General features: G+C 43.8%; 1 protein-coding gene across 6 annotated transcripts in view; it reads left to right on the top strand.

Annotated features, from left to right (window-relative positions):
• Window positions 1-26076, top strand: part of LMO1 (LIM domain only 1) — a 506754-nt gene that overhangs the window by 298045 nt on the left and 182633 nt on the right. For all 6 annotated transcript variants that reach the window (XM_085646830.1, XM_085646832.1, XM_085646834.1 and 3 more), the window contains one exon: window positions 2868-2912. In XM_085646830.1, the coding sequence (XP_085502956.1) occupies window positions 2868-2912 (45 nt within the window). The remainder of the gene's footprint in view (window positions 1-2867; window positions 2913-26076) is intronic.

Raw genomic sequence — 26076 nt, 5'->3', positions numbered from 1 at the left:
AGCAGAAGGCATGCGCGACTCCCAAGCAGTGCCTGCCTAGATCCTGTTTCAGGAGTTTTTGTTTAGAAAGGTCAACAGTGCGTTGATAAACTGCGCAACGAGGGAAAAAAAAGTTTTAAAAAGAACTGCTCCGAGTGAAGAGTTAACGCCATCTGCCCAGGAGCATTGTGTAAGCATACAGTACACACAATGTTGGGGAAATAAGCCAATTATGTGTGCTTCACAGGAGGTGGGGGCTGACCTTTGTGTGTAATTAGTTCTTTTATTTAAAGCAAAGATTTTTGAATAGAATAACTAATTAGCTGTCATAAATGGCAAATTGAAGATTTTTGGCCGGATCCCTTGGGGAACGCAGGGGGCCGGCCCTCCCTCGCGCGCGCCATACATTCGCACACCCTCGCCTCATTAGGGCTCTTTTTAGCTCTCTGCCATGGTAATGAGCAGCGGAGTTGCCGCACTTAGCCGGCCCCCTTCTAACAAGGCATGAAATGCAGGTGGAACTGAACTGCCTTCAGCCATCGCTACTCTAATGTGAAGCCGTTTCAGAATGATGTGCGGGGTGTGGAGGCAGGGGGCTTCGGGAACGGTGGTGGCCCGCGACGTGCCTGCATTGTGCTCTGGGCTTGATTGCGTGCAGCATAGGGAAGGAAGCCTTAAGGCATATGTCATTAGCCAAACCCTCGCAGTCCTCCTGCGGACTAATTAACCTTTCCAGTTGCATTACAGGAACGAGGCTGCCTCTGTGTGGCCTACCTCTGCCTAAACCAGTAGAACGTATTGAGCAGAGACCCTGGCCAAAATTAGACCCGCCCACAGCACTGGTTTCTTAAGTGGGCGTGGTTCAGTCTAGCCGTCAGCAGAGCGACAGCATTAGCAGGGGCGCAGGGCAGGCCCCCCTGCAGCTCTGGCTGGGTGTGAGGGCAAGGGGTTAACTTCAGGTACCCATAAAACATCAATGGGGTCACAATTTAAACCAAGGCTAATCCCTCTGCATATTGTGCAGGGCGGGGCATCATTTTGCCGTCATTACTCCACTGCAGTGCTTTAAGTGGGAAAAAAAAACTAGGGGTGCTCTAAAAGGGGCGTGGTTAATGTATTGAAGGGGCGTGGCCTATCCGACTAGGGGCGTGGTCTAAATCAAAATAACTAGCACTGTGTGCTTAAGAAAATCATGAGTACCGGCACTTCTCCGTGTTCTCCCATTGAGTACCGGGACTTCTCCTTGTGTTAAGAGAGTACCGGTACTCCTAGTGGCATGCTGTGGTCAGTCTCTAGGTTATGGGTGCTTGACAGTTAATGTCGGGTGGATTCCGGCGCTAGGTTGCGGCTGCAGCCCTACACTCCGAGCCGGCATTTGATAAGATAGCGCCTTAGGCGGAGAGAAATTTGACGCCCTTGCTAATAGAGACTGAAATGCGGCAGCAGGGGGTCCTTTTTGAGTTGAGCTAAGCAGTGACTGCCCCCTGAACCCAAACGCCTCGGGACCTCCCCAGCTCACCTAAATCACCGATAGTTTAGCTGCCTCACGGTGATGGGACTGTTGGTGTGTGTATCAGCAGGGGTGAGACGGTGAAAGGAGCGCGAAGAAAGGGACAATGAGGTGTTAAAACAGGCCGGCCCTGCTCACACCCTGACAGCGCAACAGGACAGGAAGACACCTGTGTTTTTCTAAGCTAGAGGTCTCGACATTGGAACTGTCGCGCTGTGAGTTATAGGGAAAGTTTGCTGATCCGTTGTCTGTCAGAGTGCCTTGAAAAAAAAAAAAGTCTGCTTTCGCGTAAAACTTCTGCTTCTCATGTTAATGCCCTCGGGCTAAGTTCACGCTATATATAGTTACAACAAACGCTAATTACACCCTGCAGCTATGGGCAGAACTTGGCCAAAGGCACTTTGAACATTGAAGAAGAAAATGCTGATAGTGTTCAAGGCTGCCTTGAAGCCACGCCCCCAGACACGCACCTCCCAGGCTCACCCCTATCAATTTGGTGAGTACCGGCACTTCTCTTTTTCCATTTAAAGCACTGCCTAACAATGTAGCAACAGTGGGCAGAGTCTGAGCGCCGGCAGTTTTTTTTTGGGCCCTCAAAACGGGTCCGAAAAAAATAAAAATAAAGAACGGACTACCTTTAGTAGCCACAAAAATAGAGCCCGATAGAGACCCGTTTCGAGGGCCCCAAAAAAAAACTGCCGGTGCTCAGACCCGGACAGACCCGGCCCACTTAAAGCCCTGCTCCACTGAGTATCAGGGAACATATCACACGATGCGGGAGTATATTCCTCCCAAAGCTTTCATCGAGCAGTGTTGAAATATGTTTCACGGCGGTGCAATAAATGGCCAAATGGGTAATAGGCGCATGTTAGCAATATGTGTGAGGATGGGAGTATCCGGCTTACACATGTGCACATCGTGTTTGTGTGACAAGCTGGGGTATACTATTCTTATATATATTGTGTCGTTGGTAAGCTTAATGTGAGTGTGTGAGTAACATACATAAAATGTATGTACATTGTGTCACGGTGACGAGCTTAGTTGAGGCATGCATCGAAAGGGAAGGCACATGAATATTCATGACAGACGTAAATTACTCTCATACGTAGATGTATATATCTTTTTAGAAGACAGTAGAAAATTAAAGAAATATCTGGATTATGTTTTTTTTTGTTCAAGTGCATAGTTTGATAGAAATTGGTCTGTAGCGAGCGTTGTTTTTCGATGAATGCCTATTTCATACTTGAAGTATTTTTTGTTTGTTTGTTGCACGAGATCCTACTAGGAGCTGGCACTATGAAATAACGTGTGATTGACACAGAGACTTCGGATGCGCTCTAAGTAACATTGCTGTGTCTTTTTGTTGTTTTCTCCGCAGCAAGTGCAACTCTACCGGCCTGCATAGGAAAAGACAGCAGTAAAGGTAGGACGGCCCTCTTCTTTTCATCGCTTTAGACTGTGTGCAATTAAAAAGATTAAAGCTAGATTGTGACTCTGAAAGGACAGAACGTTTTAATGGAACACTCTCATGAGCAGGGCCGGCTTTAGTGCTGTGGCGCCCCGCGCGACCATCATTTTTGGCGCCCACACCACCCATGACCGCATCCCCGGATTCTCTCACTACCACTGGGTAAAAGTGCCCCTCGTCTCTCCAATCATGAGTTATTGCTCAACACAGTGCCTGTGTCCCCTGTGGTCAGCGCCTAGTGTGACCGCACCAGTCCCACAGCCCTAAAGCCAGCCCTGCCCATGGGTACAGTTACATTGGGTGAGAGTGACACCTGTTATTTACAGCTGTTAAAAAGCCGACGTGGGGCACGAAGTGCTAGATGAAAAACATTGTTATCAATAGTTAATTGTATCCTCCCACAAAATACAAAACTTTTAGATTAGCAGTTCTATGATCAGCCTATGGGAACGTGTGTTTCTGTCTTTTCAGTAGCACCTAACCCCGTCAGATCGCACATATGTTTCCACCCTGACGTGTGGGGGGTCCCATTTTTGACTTGTGTTAGGAACAGCGAATATTTTGCTGAGGCGACTATTCGAAATACTTAACATTAGGTTCTTAAAACGTTTGACTTTAACAGTGTAGTTTAACAACAAAGTTGCACTTCAGCATACTGCACAGTTCTTGTATTCTGAACACAAACAAATACGTGAGTTCAGGTAGTGTGCTGTACAACAATCTCTTGTGTGCTTGATTTAATAGCCTGTAAGGCTTCTCCATCCTTAAGGTGATACTAGGCCAAGCATAGGGTACACATGACAACTGTCTTGCATCCTAGTTCACTAATAACATGGTCATTACAGAGGGGACAGGCATGCTCTCACTTCATGTTTAAAATTCTCCCTTCTAATAAATGACTCCCAATGCTGAGATACATAAATGCTTCAGCGTGTTCAAGAAGTACACTTTTGTGAATACTAAAGACACCTTCTCATATTCTAACATGTTTTTTCAATATTTACAAGGCTTGGCTGGTGCATGGGCTTTTAGAGTCAGAGCCGGTCATTGGCTTGGCTCTGGCTCGGCTCTCCCTGTAATTTGTGGTCTCACCCACATGTACAATGCATACACCCACGTGTGGCTTGCCAACTTATAATGGATTTTCTTAAACTAAAAGAAAAGCCACTGTAAGATGGCAGCTACACATGCATGCACACACATGTATGGCCATCTTGGAATGATTAAATAGCCATTTAACGATGGCCACCCTTCAATAGAGGATCGGGTGTTGCAAAGAGCACCAGGTGGTTGTTAGACATTCAGCTGATGGGGCAAGAGGCTTCATTCTTTAATAAAGGGAATGGGTGAGAAAAGAAGCAGGCCTGAGCGGAGAGGTACAAATTGAGGGGGAGAAAATAGTCCCTAGGGCAACCAAGGTCTTAAGTCAGCAGTGGAAGAATACATTAATCCTCTGACAACACGATGAGATCTAAGTGCCCCTCGGGAGGAACAACACACGCAAATACAAATAAATGCCACTGAACCAGGGTCAAGGAAGTGAGATAGACCATAAATATGGCCAGTCAAGAGCATGGGATGGACAGAATGCTCACTCCAATTCCATATTGTAACATGCAATAGTTCTGTTTGCCAACAAACAGCTGCAGCTGTCTGCAGCCAAGATCAAAAAGAGGCCTCTTGAGTGCACAAGATAGTAGTACCACTGGCACACTTGTTCAGTCTTGACTCCCGCTGTGTCCGGTGGAAAGCCTTCTATTTTGAGGAGAAGACTCTTGTTCGGTCTCTCCCCTCTTCTCGTGATGCATTCATTCTAACCATGCAATAAACTCGGAAACTGCCCCTGAATCAATTCAAAGGGACCCTTCGCTTTGCAAGCGATATACGGATGACATTTGTATCTATTGAACCAGAGCGCTTTGATTTCTTTGTAAGTGAAAGAAAGTCTAAACGCATTCTTCAGTTCTGTTTGTATGAGGCCGTGTTCACCTCCGGAGATTTCACGTCAGGGCCATAATTCTATGGAGATGCTATTTTCTCTTTGTAAAAACGTCATGACAGGTACACTGCGACCCCCTGCAGGCCGGGCTCGGCAGCTTCAAATTTGTTTTGCACCTCACCTGCCACGCCACCCTGCCAGCTAATTAAAACTTTGTGCAGTTGTATTTGTTCTCTCGGCGGACTGGCGGGGGTGGCTGGGATGAAAGCCACCCTGTCCGGTGCGTAATTTCAAAGCGCCCGAGTCCGAGCGGCGCGTGCTGACCTCGCTCGTTATTACCTCAGTGGGAACCGCGGCTTTGAACGTCCTCTAATCTCTGGACGCTAGATGTTTTTTTCCCCGACTCGGACACCCCGCTGAAAACTGACCACACGAGGTTAAATTGCTCCCCGATGCTGTGAAAAGAAAGTCATCAATACCAGCTACAGGGAGGGGAAGAACAAAAACGCACCTCTGATTCCGCTGTAAGATAAAGAACAGGAAGATGAGAGATTTGGAGTAGGCTGGTATTGCTAACGCAAACGTAAAACAGCGGCAATGCAGTTATGTGGCGTAGAACAGGGGCGTAACACAGGCTATCTGGAGCTTGAGAGCCCCCTCATAACTGCACTCTGGCCGTAGAGCTGCTTTAACTCCAGAGAGGGCCTCTCCATGTACCTTGCAGGGTGGCCCCCTCAATTTCCGTTACGCCAGTGGCGTAGAAATGGGTGCCATGGTCTCTGTGCAACTGCAAGAAAGGAAATTACCCTAACCCCTGACCTCTGGTAGGATAGTACAGCACAGAAGTAATCAGGGTTCAGTGGGCTACACAGGATTCCGGGACCCAGTGCCACTGCACCTGCTGCACCATTGACAGCTGCACCCTCGGTTACGATTCAGTCTCATTTACCATTGAAAGAGAGCTGTTTGAGGGGCATATGTATCAACATCTCCATTTGCGATTCTCAAATAGCGATTTTTTGAGAATCGCTATTTGAGAATTGCAAAACGGGATGTATTTAAAAAATTGCAAAACTTTTGGTATTTCTTAAAATTCCTTAATTGCGATTAGCAAATTGCGAAATCGCAATTAAGGAATACCTTCCCATGCATTCCTATGGGCCAGGAGGCCCATAGCAATGAATGGGAAGTCCTTCTCAATTTGTGATTCGCTATTTGCTAATCGCAAATTGAGAATAATTTCAAAGGTGCAAGGGTGTCATGATGACACCCTGATGCACCCCTGAAATCAGCATCTGTGCACATATGGCGCACATACATGCCCTAAGGGCATGTATGTGCACCACATGGCACTTTGAAATATGCTAAAAAGTGCATATTTCAAAGAAATCGCAATTTACCACCAACTTGAAGTTGGTGGTAATTTGCGATTTCTTAAGGAGAAATCGAACAACTTGGGTGCGTGTTACATTGCATTTAAGAAATCGCAATTTGCGATTTCTTAAATGCTTACGCTAACTTAAGAAATCGCAAATTTAGCGATTCCTTAAGATTGCGAGGCTGAAATGCCTCACACATCTCCTTTTGCGATTTTGTATTCGCAAACGTTGTTTTTTTGCGATTGGCAGCGTTTGCGAATACAAAATCGGTTGATACATATGCCCCCTGAATCTCTTATAACTTCGCTGTTTGAGGGTTCTGCACACACCTTTCTAAACTCGAAGTTGCGTTCTTACTCAAGCTTCCAAAAAGAAAATGTAGTCAAGGCTGCTAACAAAATTGCAGAATAAATCACCCAGTTTAGGATGAAGAAAGCTGTGCTGCTTGTACGTTGTTTGTGTTGAAAATTCATACAGCTATCTAAAAAGGTGGCTACATTCGGACTAGAGTTTTTGCCTTGTTATGGCTAGGCCCAGAACAAGAGGAGGATGGCCATAGATTGTGTCACATAATATGCCCTCAGAGGCTATGTTCAGAAGAAGCCAAGCAAGGACATGGACTATACCACCCCATAGGTAGCCAGTGACATCATCAGTGAGTCAATCCGTTTCCTGTACATGGAGTCCTCTGTTTGTCTAAAGGCCGTATGCTGTGTGCTCTATATGAGGGTGTATCAGCTGCTTTGTTATTTTGCTTTCACTCAGCATGGCCAAAGCCCACTCCTTCTGTGAGTATCATACACTACTCAGTCACTGGCTGCGTGCTAAGCTCTTGTGTTTACAGGCACGTGCTCTCTGTGTACTACACACAGCTACCCTATGCCCGCATCTGTTACACACACGCCCATTACACCCTACACACAGACAACCTATACCCAGATGTAACTTACTCCTGACATGGACAAAGGCCTTTTGAAAAAATTTAATTTAATACTGCAACATTGATGACCGCAATGATTTAATTTGTTTTGTCATCTGGCATAGCAACAAGATGTGAATGACAATATTATTTGCTTTCCTAACCATAACAGACACACTTTAGTTGTTTTACATCTGAGATCACAACGTTTCTACCGCTTCAAATAAAGACTATCCAGGGATTGCCGAGATGACAGTAGTGACTCTGTGATTATGTTTGACATGCTTTGTCCACAGGAGAAGAATACTTAGATTACTGATCATTTTCACCTTGTTTCACGACTTTGTGTAAAATTGAGCAACCCGTTATAGTTCGTCTCCCCAAGGTCCATACTGGGCCCAATGCATTGGAAGTTTGATTTGGTTCTGCTAGTATCTACCATCAGAAATGTTGGTCTTTGCTAGAGCAAAACCTGCTGAACAGAGTGAAGTCAAACTTGGTCTTTATGTGGAATGTTACTCAAGACAGATCCCATATTGGTTTGTTGTACATTTATCAATCAGCATTTGTGAAGCTAGTAGACAATTACTCAGTCCTAAAGACTAATTCTAATATTGGGCATACTGCATATACAATGTGATGGTGACCCATAACATCATCAAAATTAGGATGGATTCAAAATAAAACCAGGGCCAGGAATCAATCATTACTATCAATTTGGTTATAATTTTGACCTTGAGAGTTTTGAGGTCATTATTTCTTCATATTTATTTTAAGTGTCAATAATGTGCATACAGCAAAGCTTACATTTTAAAATAAAATGATTGTATTTTACTTGTATGAGATCAAGGAGAATGTAACTACCCTTTTTGATCATACATAATGCTGAGGTTGTGAATCAGCACTCGAATCGTGGCTAGTATTAGGTGAAGCCAAGCAATTTATTTAGAGTTTAGCGGATGCGGGCAATCCATCAAATAGTGACGGGTGTCCAGTCTGCCTTATTTAGAGTGTATGGATGCTGTAAGCACACTAAGGGGGGGTGGAAGTTACTTATCCCAAGCTCTAAATAAGGCTGTCAATATGTTTCACAACTTCTCAATGTGCTGGCCTGCCCTTAAATGGATTAAACTCTAGACATAGGTAACTTTTTGCAAATCTTCTCTAACTGTGACTCAAACCTTAAGCTGATGTAGCCGTCAAACCTTTTCAACTAGAGAGTCTGAGTGTCCCTGGAGTTTGAGTCCTGAGCACCACCGGATGGGATTTAAAACTGCCGGCATAGAGTAGGAATGCTGAATTGTGCCAGTACTCCACATCTCTAGCCAAGCATACCCTGTCTTCGAAACCTTTTTTTGTCCTGATACAAACATTAGATATTCATCTCTTGCTTGCAAATGGAGATCTCAAACCTCTAGAGAATTTATCCTTATGGTTGCAAAACAAGCAGACGTGAAATGGTTTAGATGAGGTAATGGGCCATGTAGTAAAATTCCATATGGGGCAGAGATAGCCCTCCAGAGGTGCTGGGAGCAAATAGTTTAGATATTACACATCTCACTGGTTTTGGATCATATACATACTAGCTTATCTGTTTGCCTATCGAATTTAAGGTGGAGGTTAAGATCATGACTGGTGACATGCTGAAAGTGTAAATAAATCTCGGAGCCACTACTACCTTCACGGTTTGAACCCTGAACCCTGCTCCATATGGAGAGCTGCAATTTTTCCTGTTTGGCAAAATCTGTCTTCTGTTGACCAGCGAGGCCCACCATTTTGTCATTCATAATTCTACACAAGTCTCTGCTGACCAAGCTGTTCAGATAGTCCGGCTTGGTGAGTATAAAGATAAATGGTATTCAGATCATGTTGATGCCAAATAAATGCCATATCAGTACAGAAAGAGCTGGTTGTGTGCGGTATGGTCGCTCTAATATGCTGTGTTTGATATTTTTTAATTTGATTTTTTTAGTGGAAAGTGTTTTGTTGATACCCAAGTATATGGAATATCTTTTCTGGTTTGGATGCTTTTCCAGTGTTTTTTGCAAACGCGCCTGGTAGGAAACTGGATTAGAACAGAGTACTCTTATGGAAATAAAGATAACCATTTAGGTCCCATATTTGTGCTACACTAGACTTCTCTGTCCACATCTTTCTACTTGGCGCTGATCTAACCACTGGGGAAATACAAGCAATGCAATTCTTAAAGTAACAGTTGAAAAGAACACAAGGCTGTTATCTTATTTATGATAAAGCATTGAATAAGGCATGTGGTGCCTCTTTCCCAGGACGATAGGGTAGACTAGATGACGTCTGTTTTGAATCCCACGGCACATTCAGCTACAGTTGTAGCAGGTCTGGGCATTATTCTTGAAATGAAGCAAGCCACCAGAACAGAGTATTTTGTCTCAGGCCTTTTGAGCTTCTTGTTCTGTCCCCTTGATTTGACCCTCAAACTCCGATTCCAACACAAACAAAAAATTAAGGTCACTCCACAAACCACATTTTCTTGCTTTCATGAGAGAACTCTGAAACTAGACTTTGCCATATTTCAGGGGTGTCACATTCCTCCAACTGACCAGCAAATTCCTCCAATCACTGTAGTTCATCAGACCCCTTCCAGCACCAAAGCCAAAAACCCGAGAGCCATGTCAGAAATTAGACAACACAAACAAATCGTATCTGTGACCAGCACATCCCATCTCAATATCCTCCCACTTATCTTGTGTTGTACACTTTGAGGTACAGGGTAAAAACTTATGGTAATTTGTAAGACAAGGCGTTGCCTTTAGCGATAAATGATCCTTTAGTCATTGAGCCATACCGGCACTCAGGGAGCAGCACACAGTTTGCTTACAGGGACATGCATAATTTACTGTGGCAGAGAAAGAATGCTCCTGGTGTAGCGTCCTCCCCAGCCCAGTAACATGAAAATGTACGACGTCACACAGAGCTCAGTATTACACATCTTTATTTCTCAGAGTGTTACCGTTAACTAGCACATACTGTGTCACAAAGTTTATTAACCACACCCAATCACTTACATCACAAGTCTACTGAGTCTGTTAGGGACCATAGAGGTCCTGCACTCTATATTGCACAAGACAATACTTCTCCCTCTTTGTTAAATATAAAGTACAAACAAAAAAAGGTATATATGTACATCATAGTTCCTTAATGAGTTATCGAGGTGCTCAAACCATTCTTACAGATTTTGTGGTGTGAGGGTGAGGAAACACAGGCAAAACAACTGCAGCAGGCACTGGTGATCTAGATACTGATTCAGTCCTGGGGCTGTCCTGGCCCTCACATGACAAACTCTCACTCTGGATGTCTAAACTCTGAGGCAGGTGCTTGAAATAGGAGAATTCCTCGCAATTGACTTTCCAGGATGGTCAGATGTCACTATATGTCTCTTACTAGTCACAACTTGCGATGGATTGCATCTAACGGAGCATCAGATTTCCGTTTTTGCTTCTGCAGAACAAGGACACTGTAGGAAGCTGGCTCTGTATATACTACCCCAAAATGTGGTATAGGGTGCATAGGTTGATCCCTAGAGGCTATACAGAGGCTCAAGTAGATAATACTAATGCTCTCTTTTATGGTAGTGTGGGCTACCAGTTAGCCTTATCAGAGGGCAGTGCTAAGCATTTGTTGTACACACACAGGCAAGAAATGATTACATACACTCAATGAATAAATCCGAGACCAATGGTTGGTAAAAATATTACTTTTAGTATATTAATTTTATAGAACCAAAGATACTTTGTTGCATGTAAATACGTTTTGCAATATCAATGACTTTCAATGTAAAATGTGGACAAAGTGCATTTTTCAAAAACACTATGTTATCCTATGGGAGGAAACACAATCAGCAATATGCAGGTAAGATTTACAATATTGAGTTTCTGGATAAAGAATCAGTAACAGGTAAGGTTCAGGTAAGTGACAAAATTGCACCACGAGCAGCACTGGGGCAGCCGGGTGCAGTGGTCAAACTCAGGATCTGGTTCTAATGGAGAAAGGGGGCAATCAATGTTGTATTACTTAGAGGTAAGTAGCACAGTTTTGTAACCCAGTCTCTGGGGGTTAAGGTAAGCACAGGGGAGCTGCAAGGCAACACCAAATTTACACTTCCAGTGACACAGTGGTGGCCAGTTGCAAAGTGCCAACACAGCGTCGGGGCACCCAATGCAAACCAATAGGTAACCTCGAAGTCGTAAAAAGGCTGCAGGCTCAGGCCAGGAGGCCAATCAATGGAGACCTACAGCTGCACAGGTAAGTTGGGATGTGCTGGAGCATTGAGTCACCATCGGTTGATCTCCCCAAGTCCCAGGGGCTTCGGGTGCAGGGATGTCCTTTGGCAGTGGAAAACAGCTTACCACGGCAGGTCGCGTTTGGGGGGACATAGTGCACAAGCTGCAGGCATCGACGTGGAATCTGGCAGGGACCAGCCTATGGTGTGTTCTTGCTCAAAAGTGCTGGGGAACCTTTACATGACTGGTGAGCCACTGGAACTCAAGCAGTGAGTGTCGGTTGCAGCAGTGGTCGGTTTCACGTTTCTGTAGGCGGAGCACTTTGTTTTTAGAGTTGTTTTTCTTCTGTACAGGTCCGCTGTCCACTGGAGATTGGGAGTTTTTTTTAGAAGGCAGGCAGTCCTCCGAGGGTTTTGGAGGATGCTGGACTGCGGAGCGAGTCAATCTTCTTCAGCACGGTCTTTGAGGGCTGCAGACGAGCCAGTAGGGCTGAGGCAAAGTCAGTTGATGTCTTCAATCTTCGCTGCTGCACAGCTCTTCTTTGTCTTCTTCTTCGTAGGTCATCGGTAATTTGAGGGTTAAGGTTCAGGGGTGCCCCTAAATACTAGTTTTAGGGGTGTTACAGAGGTCAGAATGTAGTAGCCAATGGACTTCTTACCTTTAGGGTGCATATAACATTTGTATGCCCAATCCCTCTTGGGAGGGGGCAAATCCCTAACCCTATTGGCTAGAGTCCTTCAAAACAATATGGAGGGGTCTAAAAGGAGGGGGGCACTTCAGCTCAGGGCACCTTAGGGGTGGTCCTGGCTAAGAGGGGCGCAACTCTCCTGCTTACTAATTTTTCCTACGACCTTGCCGCCAAAAATCGGCCTTGGTCAGGGGAACGGCCAGCTCCACTAGCTGGAGAGGCCCTCGTTAGCATGACAAAGGATGGGAAGCCTTTGAGGCTCACCACCTTTCTATGCTGATCCTGCTTGGGGGTAGGTGGGAAGTACCTCCACCCAGAGTAGGCTTTGTTTCTGACCCACAAGACCAAAAGGCTCCCACCTCAGGGGGTCAGAAACATGCCTTGACGTAGCAGGCTGGTGGGGACCAGTCAGGCACAATCTAGTGAGTTGGTAGGATTTCAGGGGGTACGGCTGTGGTGCCCTCTGGGTGCATCTCTTGATAAACCCAACACTAGTGTCAGTGTGGGTTTATTAAGCTGAGATGTTTGGTACCAAACATCTTGGAATTCAGTGAAGCCATCATGGAGCTGTGGAACTCGTGATAACAAGCTCCCAGCCCATGGATTCAGTATGACTTCACTGTGCACTTAAAATATCTAAAAATGGACTTAGACACTATAGGGGCATATCTGCCCTCACATGAGGTATATTGCACCCTGCCATTGGACTGTAAGGCCTGCTGTAGGGGTGACTTACCTATGCCTCTTGCAGTGATGGTAGACCTGGCACACAGGGATGTGTGCCAGGTTGACTTTTCACTTTTATCTGCACCAAAACACGCAGGCTGCAGTGGAAGTATGGCGGTGTTTGGTGAGGGGTCTCTTAAGGTGGCACAATACATGCTGCAGTCCTCAGAGACCCTCTCTGGTCAAAAGGCCCTTGGTACCACTGGTGCCTTTTACAAGGGATATATATGTGAGCCAGAGGTGTGCCAATTCTGGAAACAGTGGTACACTTTTGCGAAAGAGCACAAGCACTGGGAACCTGGTAAGTAGGAACCCAGTGCACATTCAGTCAAAGAAGCGAATACTGTGGGGGAGGTAATGCAACAGAAATCCACTTTATCTCACTTCTGTAACCTTATGTCTCAAGCACATTGATACGTGTCTGCATAAGTCTTCATTTGGGACTTGTGAGATGAATCAGTGAGTCAAACTTTCTTGGCATTAGTTGTTCTTTCAGTGGTCCACTGGGGCAGCTTGGTGCCCATGGCTTTTGCGAACCTCAGAGTGGCTGGGCTTTGGCCAGTTGTAGAATGGGGGGAGGGGGATTAGGGTGGTAGGCATGAAGGGTAAAATGAAGAACTAACTTGAGCTCAAGTCCCTCTAGCACAGCGAGCTGGACAGCCTTCTTCAGTGTGCTCATTAACCTTTCAACAATGCCATTAGTCTGTGGCCATAGATGTATCCTTTTTTGATGCCTGATATTCAAATGAGTAAGAAACTCTTTAAATTCCTGACCATTGAATGGCAGACCATTGTCAGATTTTTTAATGGACAGAGCACCCCAGGTTGAAAATTGGCCTTCTAGACTTTCCAATACTCGATTATGAGTAATTGACGAAAGGTCTTCTAGAGGAAACTGTGAGTATTCATCTTTGATTACCATGAGGTAATGGACATTTTCAAGAGGCCCAAAAAAGTCAACTACAATCTTCTCCCAGAAGTGTTTTGGAAGATCTGACATGTTTAAAGGATGTTGTGTTGTTTTGGGAGATATACAGTTTGGAGCTCTCTCTCTCAACTCGCTCATCAAGATGAAGGAACCAAACACGTTCACGGAGAGCTTGCTTTGTGGCAACAAATACACAACGTACCTCTTGTGCCACTTCAATGACTTGCTGTTAGAGGCTTTCAGGAATGATAATTTTCGACCCTTGCAAGATAATCCCTGCTTGTGAAACTGACAGTTCATTGTCTACATTATTGAATTTCTGATTTTCACTGTCATTATCAAGAGGATGATCATGTATTCCTCAGGATAGGTGCATAATAATGTCTTTGGGGATGAACATATTTCTACCTGCATTGGTAACAGCTCTTATTTGCTCCGCAGACACAGCTACAGGAGTGCTGGATCTCACAATGAAGTTAATGTAGGCCTCTGCCACTTTATAAGGGGTACCCTAACACTGTATGGGCACTCCAGAATAGTGGTCAGCAGAAATTTGTCCTTTCCCTTGCTGGAGTGCAATGGTGTAGTCATAGTCTTGCTGTCAATCTTCCCATCTCTCAATGCTAGGAGGCATCTTGGCTTTTGGATTGCCAGAAATAGTGAGCAGCGCTTGCTGATTATAAACAACAGTAAAAGGCTTTCCATACAGAAACACATGAACATGTTTGCAAATCCACACAACAGCTAGGCTTTCCTTCTCAGGTTGTGAGTAAGCTGATTCAGTCTGTGACAGACTTTGGCTAGCATAAGCTACAATACGCCTTTGGGCATTTGCATGTCCACTATGTCTGGCAAGAATCGCACCCAAACCCACTGGTTTCTGTCCAAGCAGTCCCTCGAGCGCCAAGACTGCTTCAAAACAGTGACATCATACTTTGTGCTGTTTTCTGCAGCTGTTGCCAGGATTATATGCTGTTCAGGCACATTTGACCTACAGCGTCTTCTGGCCCGATGTCACCACTGCAAGCATCAGCCTGCTGACTAGTGCTTGGACTGTCATGCCCAACCGAAGGTGGTGAGGCACCAACTTCTTCTTTGATAGTGAGTAGCGGTTTTGTCTCTTGTTCTTCACCACTCTCAAACTTCTGGATTGTACCTGGCTTTCTTTGCCTTTAGCCTTTCTTTGTGTTTATCTGCTTCCCCTCACAGCCTTCTTGTGCATCTGGCTGTTACCACTTGTTGCACTTTCTGCACCTAGCGGTCACCGGCTTTAGCATTACCATACTGTATGAATGATTGCTCTGTGTTAAGTTGTGGCATCGCACTTCTTAGCTTGGTCATATTACCAATTTTCTGATTAATGATAAATGAAACTTTCCATGGGGTCTTCACTTTCTTTGAAGGCCTCATACTGGCTGGAGAAACACTTTGACTCCACATACGGCTACCATCGATTTTTCACTTTGACTGAGGCTCACGTGGCACACATGAGCAGTTTGCTGCGCATCGGCAAACTCTCTAGGAGAGCACTCTCCGCTCTTCAGGTTTTATCTATACCTTATCTCATCACCAGTTGTAGCATCCTCTCCAGCCCTGTAGCATGCAAATGAATTATTCCACACACTGAGCTCAGTATTACTCGTCTTAATTTCTCAGTGTCACCGTTAATTGGCACGTACTGCATCGTGAATTTTATTAACCACACTCACTCACTTATGTCATAAGACTACGGAGTCCATTAGCTACCGTAGGGGTCCCGTGCCCTATAACACACAAGACCCTACACCTGGGTACTTTGCCAGACCGCAGGATATGAGGATATTTTATGGCTTCCTCTTTAAAACAGCCTGGAAAGTATATGCCTTCAAATGGACTATATTTGAAAAACGTGCCGTAAAAGTAGTCATCGGGCCCTATTTTTGTTTTTACAAAAAAAAACTTCTTTCAGAGAATCAGACATCTCCAAAACCATCTGGTGAGGGTTCAACTCGATATATGTTTGTGCATGCTGCAGATAGGGCTGGAATTACCAATTGCCCAGGGCTACTTTTGGCTCCTAGTTCCATGACCGTACATTTAAAAAAGTTCTATATTATGCTTTGTGTATAGCCTAGTCAAAAACATATATATGCAACAATTTGATTCAGTCAAGTATTTTTCAGTATGAGCTAATCTCTCACCCCCAGCACTTGGCCATTGGGAAGTTGTTCCTAATCAAACTAAACATCGTCAAGGTTTTCCGCAGCATTGATGTGCCTGTAAATTTGCGTGATGCAATATTCGTTTTCAAGAGATTCTCATGAATTCCTTGTTGATTTCTTCTTTGTGTTACTGGCTGGGGGATGGTAACCAAGAAATGGAAGACCCTCAATTAGACTGGCGTTCTAAATCACGGGAAGTACTACAATGCTATAATGATAAAACTATTCACGGTCAACAATTTTACCCCATATCCAGAATTTTCTTTATGATTAAGGACTATGTTCTCCTAAAGTGGTTTCTGGAAAAGGTATGCCTTTATGTGCAAGTAGTTACCACCACTCATTTTAAATTATTCATCTGCCTGTTTTTTCATAGACTAAGCAGTATTGCCGCATCTGTTACATAGTAACACTGAATTAGTTTAAATACACCCTTGGTACTGAATATGTGTTAATCAGATTATCTCACCAATATACTTTGCGGGCACTCAAAATAAAGGGTCCAGTTATTCTCCATTTAACTGTAATACTAGAAGAAATTTCTCTTTGCAACTGTTTCCTGTTATGATTATTACTTTTTCAGTAATTTTTCAATTAATTGCATGCAGAAAAAAACAATGAACAGTTGCTTTCGATGGGTTTTTACTGATTTTTTTTCATACATTGTGAAGTGCACAGCAACAGCAGATGGCGGCGGGAGAGGAGTGTACTACATATAATATAATTTTCAAAGAATATTTATTTCTGATGGATTATAGCGCTTGATGGAGATTTAAGATGTAGCAGCCGACTGGACCTGCTTTCGGTGCATTGGCCGTTAGTGATCAGGTGCGCACAGGGGGGGTCTTGCCCAGATTTGAGGTAAATACTTCCAGGGTTATTTGTTTAAATTATTGGTAAATCCCGATGCACCCCAACACCATATTAAATTATGCCGCTGATGGAAACATCTCCAGAAGATAATGCTTTGCTAACACCAGTTATGAAAGAACACTACACCAAGGCCTTAACTCTGCTGAACAAAAGCTTTTGAGTAAGACCCTTGGAAAGCCTTGAAAGGATTTTTTTGAATATGTGACTCGGCCTGTCTCTGTGGAACAAGCCTATTTGTTATCAAATTGGATCAATACATTACAGTTTGTGTGAAACAGTATTAAGTGTTGTTGTCATGTGCTTTCAGATCAGGCAGGGCAGTTATTACTGTAATAATTTGCATATGCGCACGGTCCGTGCGAGCATGTGTTGGCGTGACATGGATCAACGTCACATTGGTAGGGCGGGCAATTGGCCATTGCCCTCGGCGCCTGAGGCAAAGGCAAGTTAGTGGTCTGTGTTTTTCAGCTGTAGGTAAAATCACATTTCCTGGGTCGGCTTGGTCGCTGGTGCTTGACATTAAAGGCTGCTGTAGCCTTAGAGCGAAGATCGTAGCTCATTATAACCAAGTACAGGGAATGGCAGACTCATTGTCTTGTACAGTAGGACAATGGGCAAAATTTAGCAGGCAAAGCATGTGGTGGTTCTCCTTCTGTCCTGAGTCTCCCAGGTGGCTGTGCTCTTTTTGAGCATCAGAGCCAGCACTAATATTACCTACGGTTGAGGTAAAATGGGGCTGTGTGCAGGGAGACAGATTACGTGTGGTGGCCATTGAAAAGGCTCTACTTTTGTCTCCAGCAGCAGAAGGATGAGTCCCAGGTGCCTGCTGCCACCTTGTCATCCTAAAAACTGGGAGGGGACTCGGGTTCACCACTGAACGAAAATAAAATACAAAACACCCAAAATGAGCAAAAAGCAAACTCTTTTTGACTACACAAAACAATTTTTTTTAAACTTTACTGTGAAAAACGTTCATTCTGGGTCAAAGTGACAAAGGGAAGGGGGAGATGTGGGTGCTCTAGGGGGGTACCCATGGTACCCCCCTACATTTCACTACACCAAGTGGCAGGCACAGTGTAGTGCCTGCCACGTAGTGCAGTGAAATGTACACATGCTCCTTTCAACATCGCGGCGGTGCTGCTGTCAGCAGCAACCGCCACAATGTTAAAGGTCCGGAATCCGTCTGCAGCGGTGGCGGTCCCATCATAATTGAATAGGTGAGACCGCCGCATGCATGGCGGTCGGACACAATCCCCGCTACAGTGGCGGGTGGATCAAATCTGCCCGCCATCGTAATGAGCCCCTAAGTGAGGATGAAAGGAAAGGTAGAAGAGAGAGGATAAGAACGCTAGAGATGCAGACAGATGGAGGGAGTGAGGAGGAAGAGATTAATGAGAAGAAGTGATGGAAGACAGTGGAGAGAAGGGCATAAAAGAGAAAGCTGGAAATCAAAAGTGGAGAAGAGGGAGACAGGAAAGTGGTTGAGGATGTGGTGTAAGAGCCTGAGCTGCCGACCTTGGAACTTGGGATCCAGGTTTGAGTCTCAGTGTTGGATCAACATCCTGTGATTCTAGGTAAATTACCTGATCTCCTCGTGCCTAAAAAAAAAAAGAATGTGTCCATGTAAAGCGCTTAAATAAAACTACAAACAAAAGTGAATGACAAAGGAATTAATGGAGAGAAGAGGAAAGCTGAAAAGGGTGTCAAACATTTCCTGGTCTATGAGAAAAAAAGAAGGATCGTTACTACTGTTAGAAATAAATGAACAATCAAACGAGACTTGCATAAACGTATTGGAATTTAACTTTAAAATACTTTTAAAACACTGCTAAAAAAACGGCATAAACACATGTGGGAAATTTGCTTGTTTATAACGTGTAGGAAAACTAAACACAAAAAAATAAAATGCAGTATGCTATCATTTTCAATGTGCTTCAGTAACTGGGCCCAAAGCATATTTTCTCCGACTCTTGCTCAAAGCTAAATAGATGTTTCTGTAGAATTCTTTGCCTAGCACCGGCATCCCTACCCAAGAATGTGCTAAGTTTAAGATCGTATTCTTTTGCTTCATCACACCACATTAACTCACCCTGCTTTGACAATTTATTCGCTGTTGTTTAAATGAATAAAGAATTAGATGTATAATGTTTATGCTTAACTAGGACACTGCTGTTAGAATTGTTGCCTTACACCTGACTAGCCCTTTGTCTTCACAATGGGATATTTGAAGCAGCTAACAGCTTAAGCATGAAGGTTCTTATGAGAACTTTCTCCCGTATACCTAAAACTGCAACATTAGTTTAACTATGAAACAGTGTGAATGTTTACCATGGAAAACAGGAGGAGAAACAGCGGTTGGCGACACCACATCGGACGAGTGGTGTCCATTGGTCGAAGATGATCTAAACCTACTAATTTTCGATACGATATTTGTGTATTTCATATTATAATCGAGTGTTCTTAGCTAGAGAGGAAAATTATTTTCTCTTTTCCCATTCAGTCCTCTGTCCTTATTACTGAAAGCTACTGCTTTCATTGATTTTACCCTCCTTTACCCTCACTCTTTGTGTAGGAAGAGTTTCTTTTTTCATTTGATCAATGCTACTGCTGCAATCATTCTTCTATCTCTGATCTTAGTTTAATGGTTGCTAGTACAGCTGTGGGGAACTCAGCTGAGTTTCCAGAACTACACCTTATGGGAAATTCAGTCCTTTAACTTTAATCTTTTTCTTTTTCCAGAAGAGACTCTTCACGGGATTCTGTGGCTTAGGTTAGGCTCTTTAGATGAGATGGGGACTGATTCCTTCATGGAACACTCTGCTGATTTATGCTGTCACTAGTCAAAGCCTTTTCTCAATATTTCTGTAATTAGACAATCTGAATAAAAATGACTAAACCATACTAACCCTTTAAAGATAAATAAAGGTTTTAGAAACCTCTTTAATTTCTCGTCATTGACTGCTAATTAAGAATATGGCAGTTGATGATGCATGACTTGTACTTTATTTTAGTTTCATTCCAAAATGGTAATAAAGGTCTGTCGACCTGATGATGAAGCGCCACAGGATATTGAGGATTCCAGTTGTAAGGTTGGGGTGATTGACTTAGGACCTGATCCTGGCCAATCCTTGGGCGCTAACACTACCTCACATGCACTATCCTAATCTTCTCCCTCAGTCTAGGGCATAGGTTAGAGGTTGTGGGCATTACTGGAGGTAGTGCTAAATGTAGATTACAATCCAGCAGTGGAATTCCCTTCATCAAAGGGATGGAATGGTAAAGGAAATTCTACCTGTAGATTCTCCTTTGGTTTTCACGCTGCCTCCAGGCACAGGAGGACTTTCCGTTGCTGTCTGCAGCAAAGCAATAAAGGGGACACATAAGAATATAACATTAGAAATAGTACTGAGAAATTCAGGGGGCAGAGGGATGCGAAAGAGGCTGACAGGAGAGAGCAAGACAGGAGAAAAGGGAAAGGTTTGCAACACAGAGAAATGAAATAAAACTTTGAGGAGAGATACAAAATGACAGGAGTAATGAGAGATATACAAATAACTGAATAAAGAGCCCACAGGGAAAACAGGATTCAGAGAGAGAGGAGGATTTGTAGATAGAGAGAAAGAGAAAAAGAGATAGTGGAATGTAAGAGACTGAGTGAAGCACATACGTGTAATGAGAGACACCAAGTAGAGGAAAAGAAGTAGTATGAGAGAAAAAGGAAGAACTAGAGAGAGGGGTAAAAAGTGATAGGGGGAACGAGAGAGATGCACAGAGCAAGTAAGAAAGGGGTATAGAGACAGAAAAAAAGAAAGGCATTTGGAGTGAATTCCTGCAGTTTTTCTTGCTTCAAAGTCTACCCACTATACAAAAGACATCAAGTCCGAAGTTGAATGCAATCCCCAAAGACATCGATTGCAGTGAGGCTCCAAAGACAACCAAAAGAGGAAGACCCCTGGTTCCTTGAGCGTGAACAGAAACCTCCAGGCACGAAGGATGTGGATAGTTCTCTGACTCATGGCCTGATATAATACAGGATATTCAGGCATCTTTGGGGTGGAGCACAGACTAAGGGACCCATAGATGACTAACATTCAGGCACCCAAAGTAGAGAAAGGTAAAGGCCTGAAGATCAGGTGAGGTGTCCGATGGGTGAGTTGCAGTGGAATAATGGTGTTTCTAGTGGTGCGTCTAGTCTTGGCCAATGCTACTGACCCCACGAGTTTAGAAAGCTTAATTTATCAGAGAATTCTCTGAAAATTACTCCTGATACAAAGCCAACGTGTCATGAAAGGTCATAACAACAGATGTCGGCCACTTTTTCTTTCAGTGCCAGGGCCTAATTTTGTTCCCAATCCAACTTGGCATGGGTAAGCAGTGTGTATGTGGTAATTGCAGCCCGATGGCAGTGTGTGTGTATGTGGTAGCATCAGCCCGATGGCGTGTGGTGTGTGCGGGTATGTGGTAGCAGCAGCTCTATGGTAGCTTTTGGCAGAACTACAAATGTCAATTCGAGAGAGTCTATTAGTGTTTACTGCAGTGATTAAATAGGCTTTATTTGTCCTTTCAGGGTCCGAAAAGAACATCTAGACAGGAAGTTGCATGACACCAAACGAATTTACAGCATTCTTTTTCTCCAGCTCCCTCCCCTTCCCCCGCAATAAAATATAAATAAAGTGTTTGACGGAGAATTGGCATAATGAATAGGAGACCGAAACTTTAAAATGTTCTAAAACGTCTTCCATTTAGACCTGGCAGCAGATGCGTTTAACCACTATTGCTGGCCATATAATGTAATTGCCACGGTCCCTTCGCAAATGCAAATTCTGTTAGCCGTTTATGAAGGTCAATTTAACATTTGGCAAGTTAATGAGCTGCGCAGTTTTGCAACTACTCAAGTCGATGCCGCAACATGGAAAACTTTATCGCTCTTTAATCACTCCGCTCTCACAGCTAGATATAAACGCAGGCTCTCGGACACACATAAATATACACCCAATATATATGGCCATACAAACAAAGGTGTATATGCACTCGCACACACATTCAAATGCATGGATGCACTCACTCACGCACTAACACACATATAATAGGCCAAGCGGGCCACGCACAAAACATACAGAAATACAGTCATACATGTGCACACACACACTTGCATCCACAGCTTAAGAAAAACACAAGTTCACACAGGCACATACATTTACATGGACAGAAAAAAGGAACATTCACACGTGCACATGCATGCTTGCTCTCACAAGTGCGCACGCGCACACATCTCTGTGAGAGGAACACAAGTGGCAGCCTGTTTCTGAATGAATATAGTATCAATTAAATAACCACAGAGGTGGCTCATGAACCTATGCCTTGCCTATTTCTTGGGAGGGAGGGAGGGATGATTGGATGGGTGGGTTGGGTGGGAGTTGGATGGATGGATAGATGGATGGATGGATGGATGGATGGATGGATGGATGGATGGATGGATGGATGGATGGATGGATGGATGGATGGATGGCCTGACACAAGGTGGGCTGAAGCATGGACAGAAGGTAAACTTAATGAATAATGACAGATTTCTGGTTCATCCCATATCAAAGTGTTCATCTAAACTGCTCCAGAGGCAAAGGGCGACGAGAGTGCCCTGACATAGGTGGATTTTGGTAGTATTCGGACTTTCCTGATGTCATTCTGCCTGGGCCAGATACAAATGTCTGTTAACGAGGCGATGCCCTGAGTGAAAGCCAGCCAGTGCAGCAAGTTTCAAAGAGGTGTTAACTAATTATGACGGAATGAAATGGCCGCTGTATTCCGATCAGTCCTATTGGTTATGGGGCAGCATGTCATTTTGGCTAAAATGCCTGTCTAGTCTTGGTGGACTGGCTTTTGCTTTCCTGGACAGCTAAGAGGCACCTCATGTTGACTAACAAGGCATATGAGTGGGTCATTGGTTACAGAGGAACGCAAAATACCCTGATTTTCTCACTGAGACTCAAGAAAGGAATCTGTTGGATTTACATGCTACTGCTTCCTGCAGGAATATTTAACCCAAAGAGATCTTGACAAGGTTTGAGTGGCTATTAACTTCAGATGGGCCGCTTCCTGGCCAGTGAGCATAGAGTTCGAAAGGATGGGGCAAACAATGGTTGTTGCTCCACTTCCCCTGGGCACACAGCAGAATTGTCGGTGGGGCTATGAATGCAGTCTGTTGGGAGGATCTCTAGTTAGTACTGTTGTACAAAGGAGCTTGGCCACAGAGACATTGAGAACTGAGAGCCAACTGAGGCTGCGTACATTTTTACTAAATTTGCCTCATTTTCATAGGCCTAAGATGAGCCCGGCAGCTGCATTCTATGCCTTTTAAAGCCAGAAAAACTTTTTTGCTAACCCATTGCAGACTAATAGTCTATATATTCTAAACAGGAATTAGCTGCTAAACCGCCTGTGATCTTTCTGAGATCACGATAAATGAGATGATGTAAGTCCCTTGTGAATCTGTGAAAGTGATTTTTCACCATAGTGATGAACATGGCAGTGAAAATCAACTTTGTTGGAATTAACGACTTCTTAGAGAATTGCCCTGGACTCCCTTAGGATAAGAATATAGAGGTGTTAAAGTGCCAGTTGGGTTTGGGAACCAAAAATTTGTGTTTGCTATTTAATTGAAATCAACTATTTGCAGTTCATGTTTAAATTTCCTGGAGACACAAGTTAAAAGTAACCAACTGTTGGGAAGTAAAGGGAATACGTCTTTCTAATAAACAAGTACATTTAGTTGTGATCTACGCAACTCTAATACAAACCCACACATTCTGTGATTGAGTACTGGAGGAGGCTGATATCCAAATTAAATTGTGATTTCTATAGGTGCAGCAATTCCTGAGTTGCCATGATCTAACAACCCCTCAGATGCCCTCCATAGGGTGCTTTGTGTTGGATTCACATATTTAATTTTGCATGACTTCAGCACACGTCATTCAGGAACCCTTTGGGGCCAAGTCACTTAGGGGCATATCAACAACAACCGGCGATAATTATCGCTAAGCGCACTTAGCGCTAGGATAATTATCGCTGGCTAGCGTGGATTTTTATTGCTGAGATAGCGTGTTATTAGCAACGCTTCTATCAAAAGCAATAAAAATCCTAGGGCTAACTGCCAAACGTGAGATTATCGCTGGAAACCCAGCGATAATCTCACGAAATGTGGCGTTAGCTTGTTGATAGGGACTCACAAACTTAGCCATGATATCCACCCTCCATCGGATATCATGGCTAAATCAGTCCTGAAGCAGGTGTAAGGAAAGTAGCGATAACAGGGGTTATCGCTACTTTTCTTGCCGCTATGCTTCATAGCGTGGGGCTTGATGATAGGAGAAATGTTGCTTAGCGACATTTCTCCTGTCATGTTATGTCAGGAACGCCCACTTTGCATCTCATTAGAGATGCAACGCTGGGCGTTAAGATTTCGTGCGCTAATGCAAGGTTTCACGCGTTAGCGTGACCTTGCTAATTAGGCGATAAAATTATCGCCGCTTTTCGGCCGAAAATGGCAGCAAAAGCGGCGATAACTTCCTATCGCCTCGCTGCTGATATGCCTCTTAGGAATGTACATGTACCGTTGTGGCCGAAAAACCTCTGCCAGGAAATCACAAAGGGATTCCTGGCAGGCTTCAAAGCTTTTACTACTGCAGATTTCCCCGCCGCCTTGAGTGCAGAGAAATCCACACCACTAAATCCAATGTAAGGGGAAAAGGGAACAAAGAGGGGTTAGCCTTTGTAGGTTTGAGATTGCCCATACACTCGTACGTTTGTGGGCATATTCAAACTTTGATCTAATCCTTTTTCACCGTCGAAATGGTCGGAGGGTTGCTACAAATAATGGCTGTAGTAACTCCTCTTCCAGATTTGTTGGGGGTGTATGAGAAAAGCTTTCTATGTAGGGAAATCTGTTTTACTCATAGAGAAAAAAAAGAATTTCTTGTTTTCATTTCGTATGCACTTGTGCTAAAAAACAGCTACACCGTTGTATTCTTTTTTTACTCTTACCAGAACGGTTGCAACATCTATCCACAAACTTACCTTTGACTCTGCATTTATTTGAGACGATATGTTTAAAAAATCATGCATTCTCATCTTCCTATTTTAATTCTGTAACCAGCTTTATAAGTGCTTGCGAACAGGTATTTTCATGAACAGAAGCCAGATAAATTTTGAATCATGGAACCTACAGTCCCTGTGCAAAAGCACCAGTATATGTGTCACTGACTTATAAATATATTCTTAGGTAATGACTGTGGAAACTTGGTTACCAATTAGGTCTCCATGTGCTTGTTCATTCATCTATAGCAAAGTAGAACACGAGTCCCAGAAGGCAGGGATAGCATTGTTTAGTATCTTTTGTGCTTTGTGAAGTACATTTAGGGTACATTACTCAAACAAAATTAAAACAATTGCTTTCAACCTGCTTTTAATCATAGCTCCTGGGCCTAGATCAAAATGTGCCTGTGTGGAATAAACAAAGGCAGGGTCAGGCTGCCCCACTTCAGATGTAGGCAGCACCCACACCTATGCTAAACGAAGAATTCCAGCTCCTGTGACTGATGAAATACAAAATGCAAGGAAGTAGAAAAAATTATATCCACAAACCAGAGGCAATAATGAAGAATTAGATGTAAGAGCTCTCCCTGGTCTTCAGTCCACTTGGCCTATTATTTGGTTGGTCTTTCGTAACAAGTTCTCACTGCAGAATGATCACACTGGTAGTCATGGACTGCAAAAGTAGCTAGTGCCTCTATTGGATAGGGGGGGAGACCTGTCGAGTGCTGAGGCGACCAGGGAAAGTAGCAGTTACAAACCACTCTGAGGCAAGACCATTCTCTGAGGTTGGTAAAAATTCTTCCTAAGCCACATTTATTCAAAAACATTGTTAACGAGGATACGATTGAAAACCAATTTTTAACGAAACAACCATTAACAATCCGTAACAAAAATGTATAAGAATTTTTGCTCATCATACATAGTCAGCTAGACCTAGACTTCCTGACCATCTTCCGTGACAGTTCATGAGCTCATGCTCATATGTTTTCTCACGCCATGCAAATGTGTTGCCGGAGACCACCGGCACCGGTGGTCAATTAAAACAGTGACTAAGCTCTCTGCCGGTAGGCTTTCACCCGGCTGACAGACGGGATGTGGTGGACTACGGAGGATACTTTG

Source organism: Triturus cristatus, chromosome 3_2, assembly GCF_964204655.1.
Source record: "Triturus cristatus chromosome 3_2, aTriCri1.1, whole genome shotgun sequence".
Classification (NCBI taxonomy): domain Eukaryota; kingdom Metazoa; phylum Chordata; class Amphibia; order Caudata; family Salamandridae; genus Triturus; species Triturus cristatus.
Note: the sequence above shows the minus strand (reverse complement) of the source record. Positions and strands in the feature narration are given on the sequence as shown.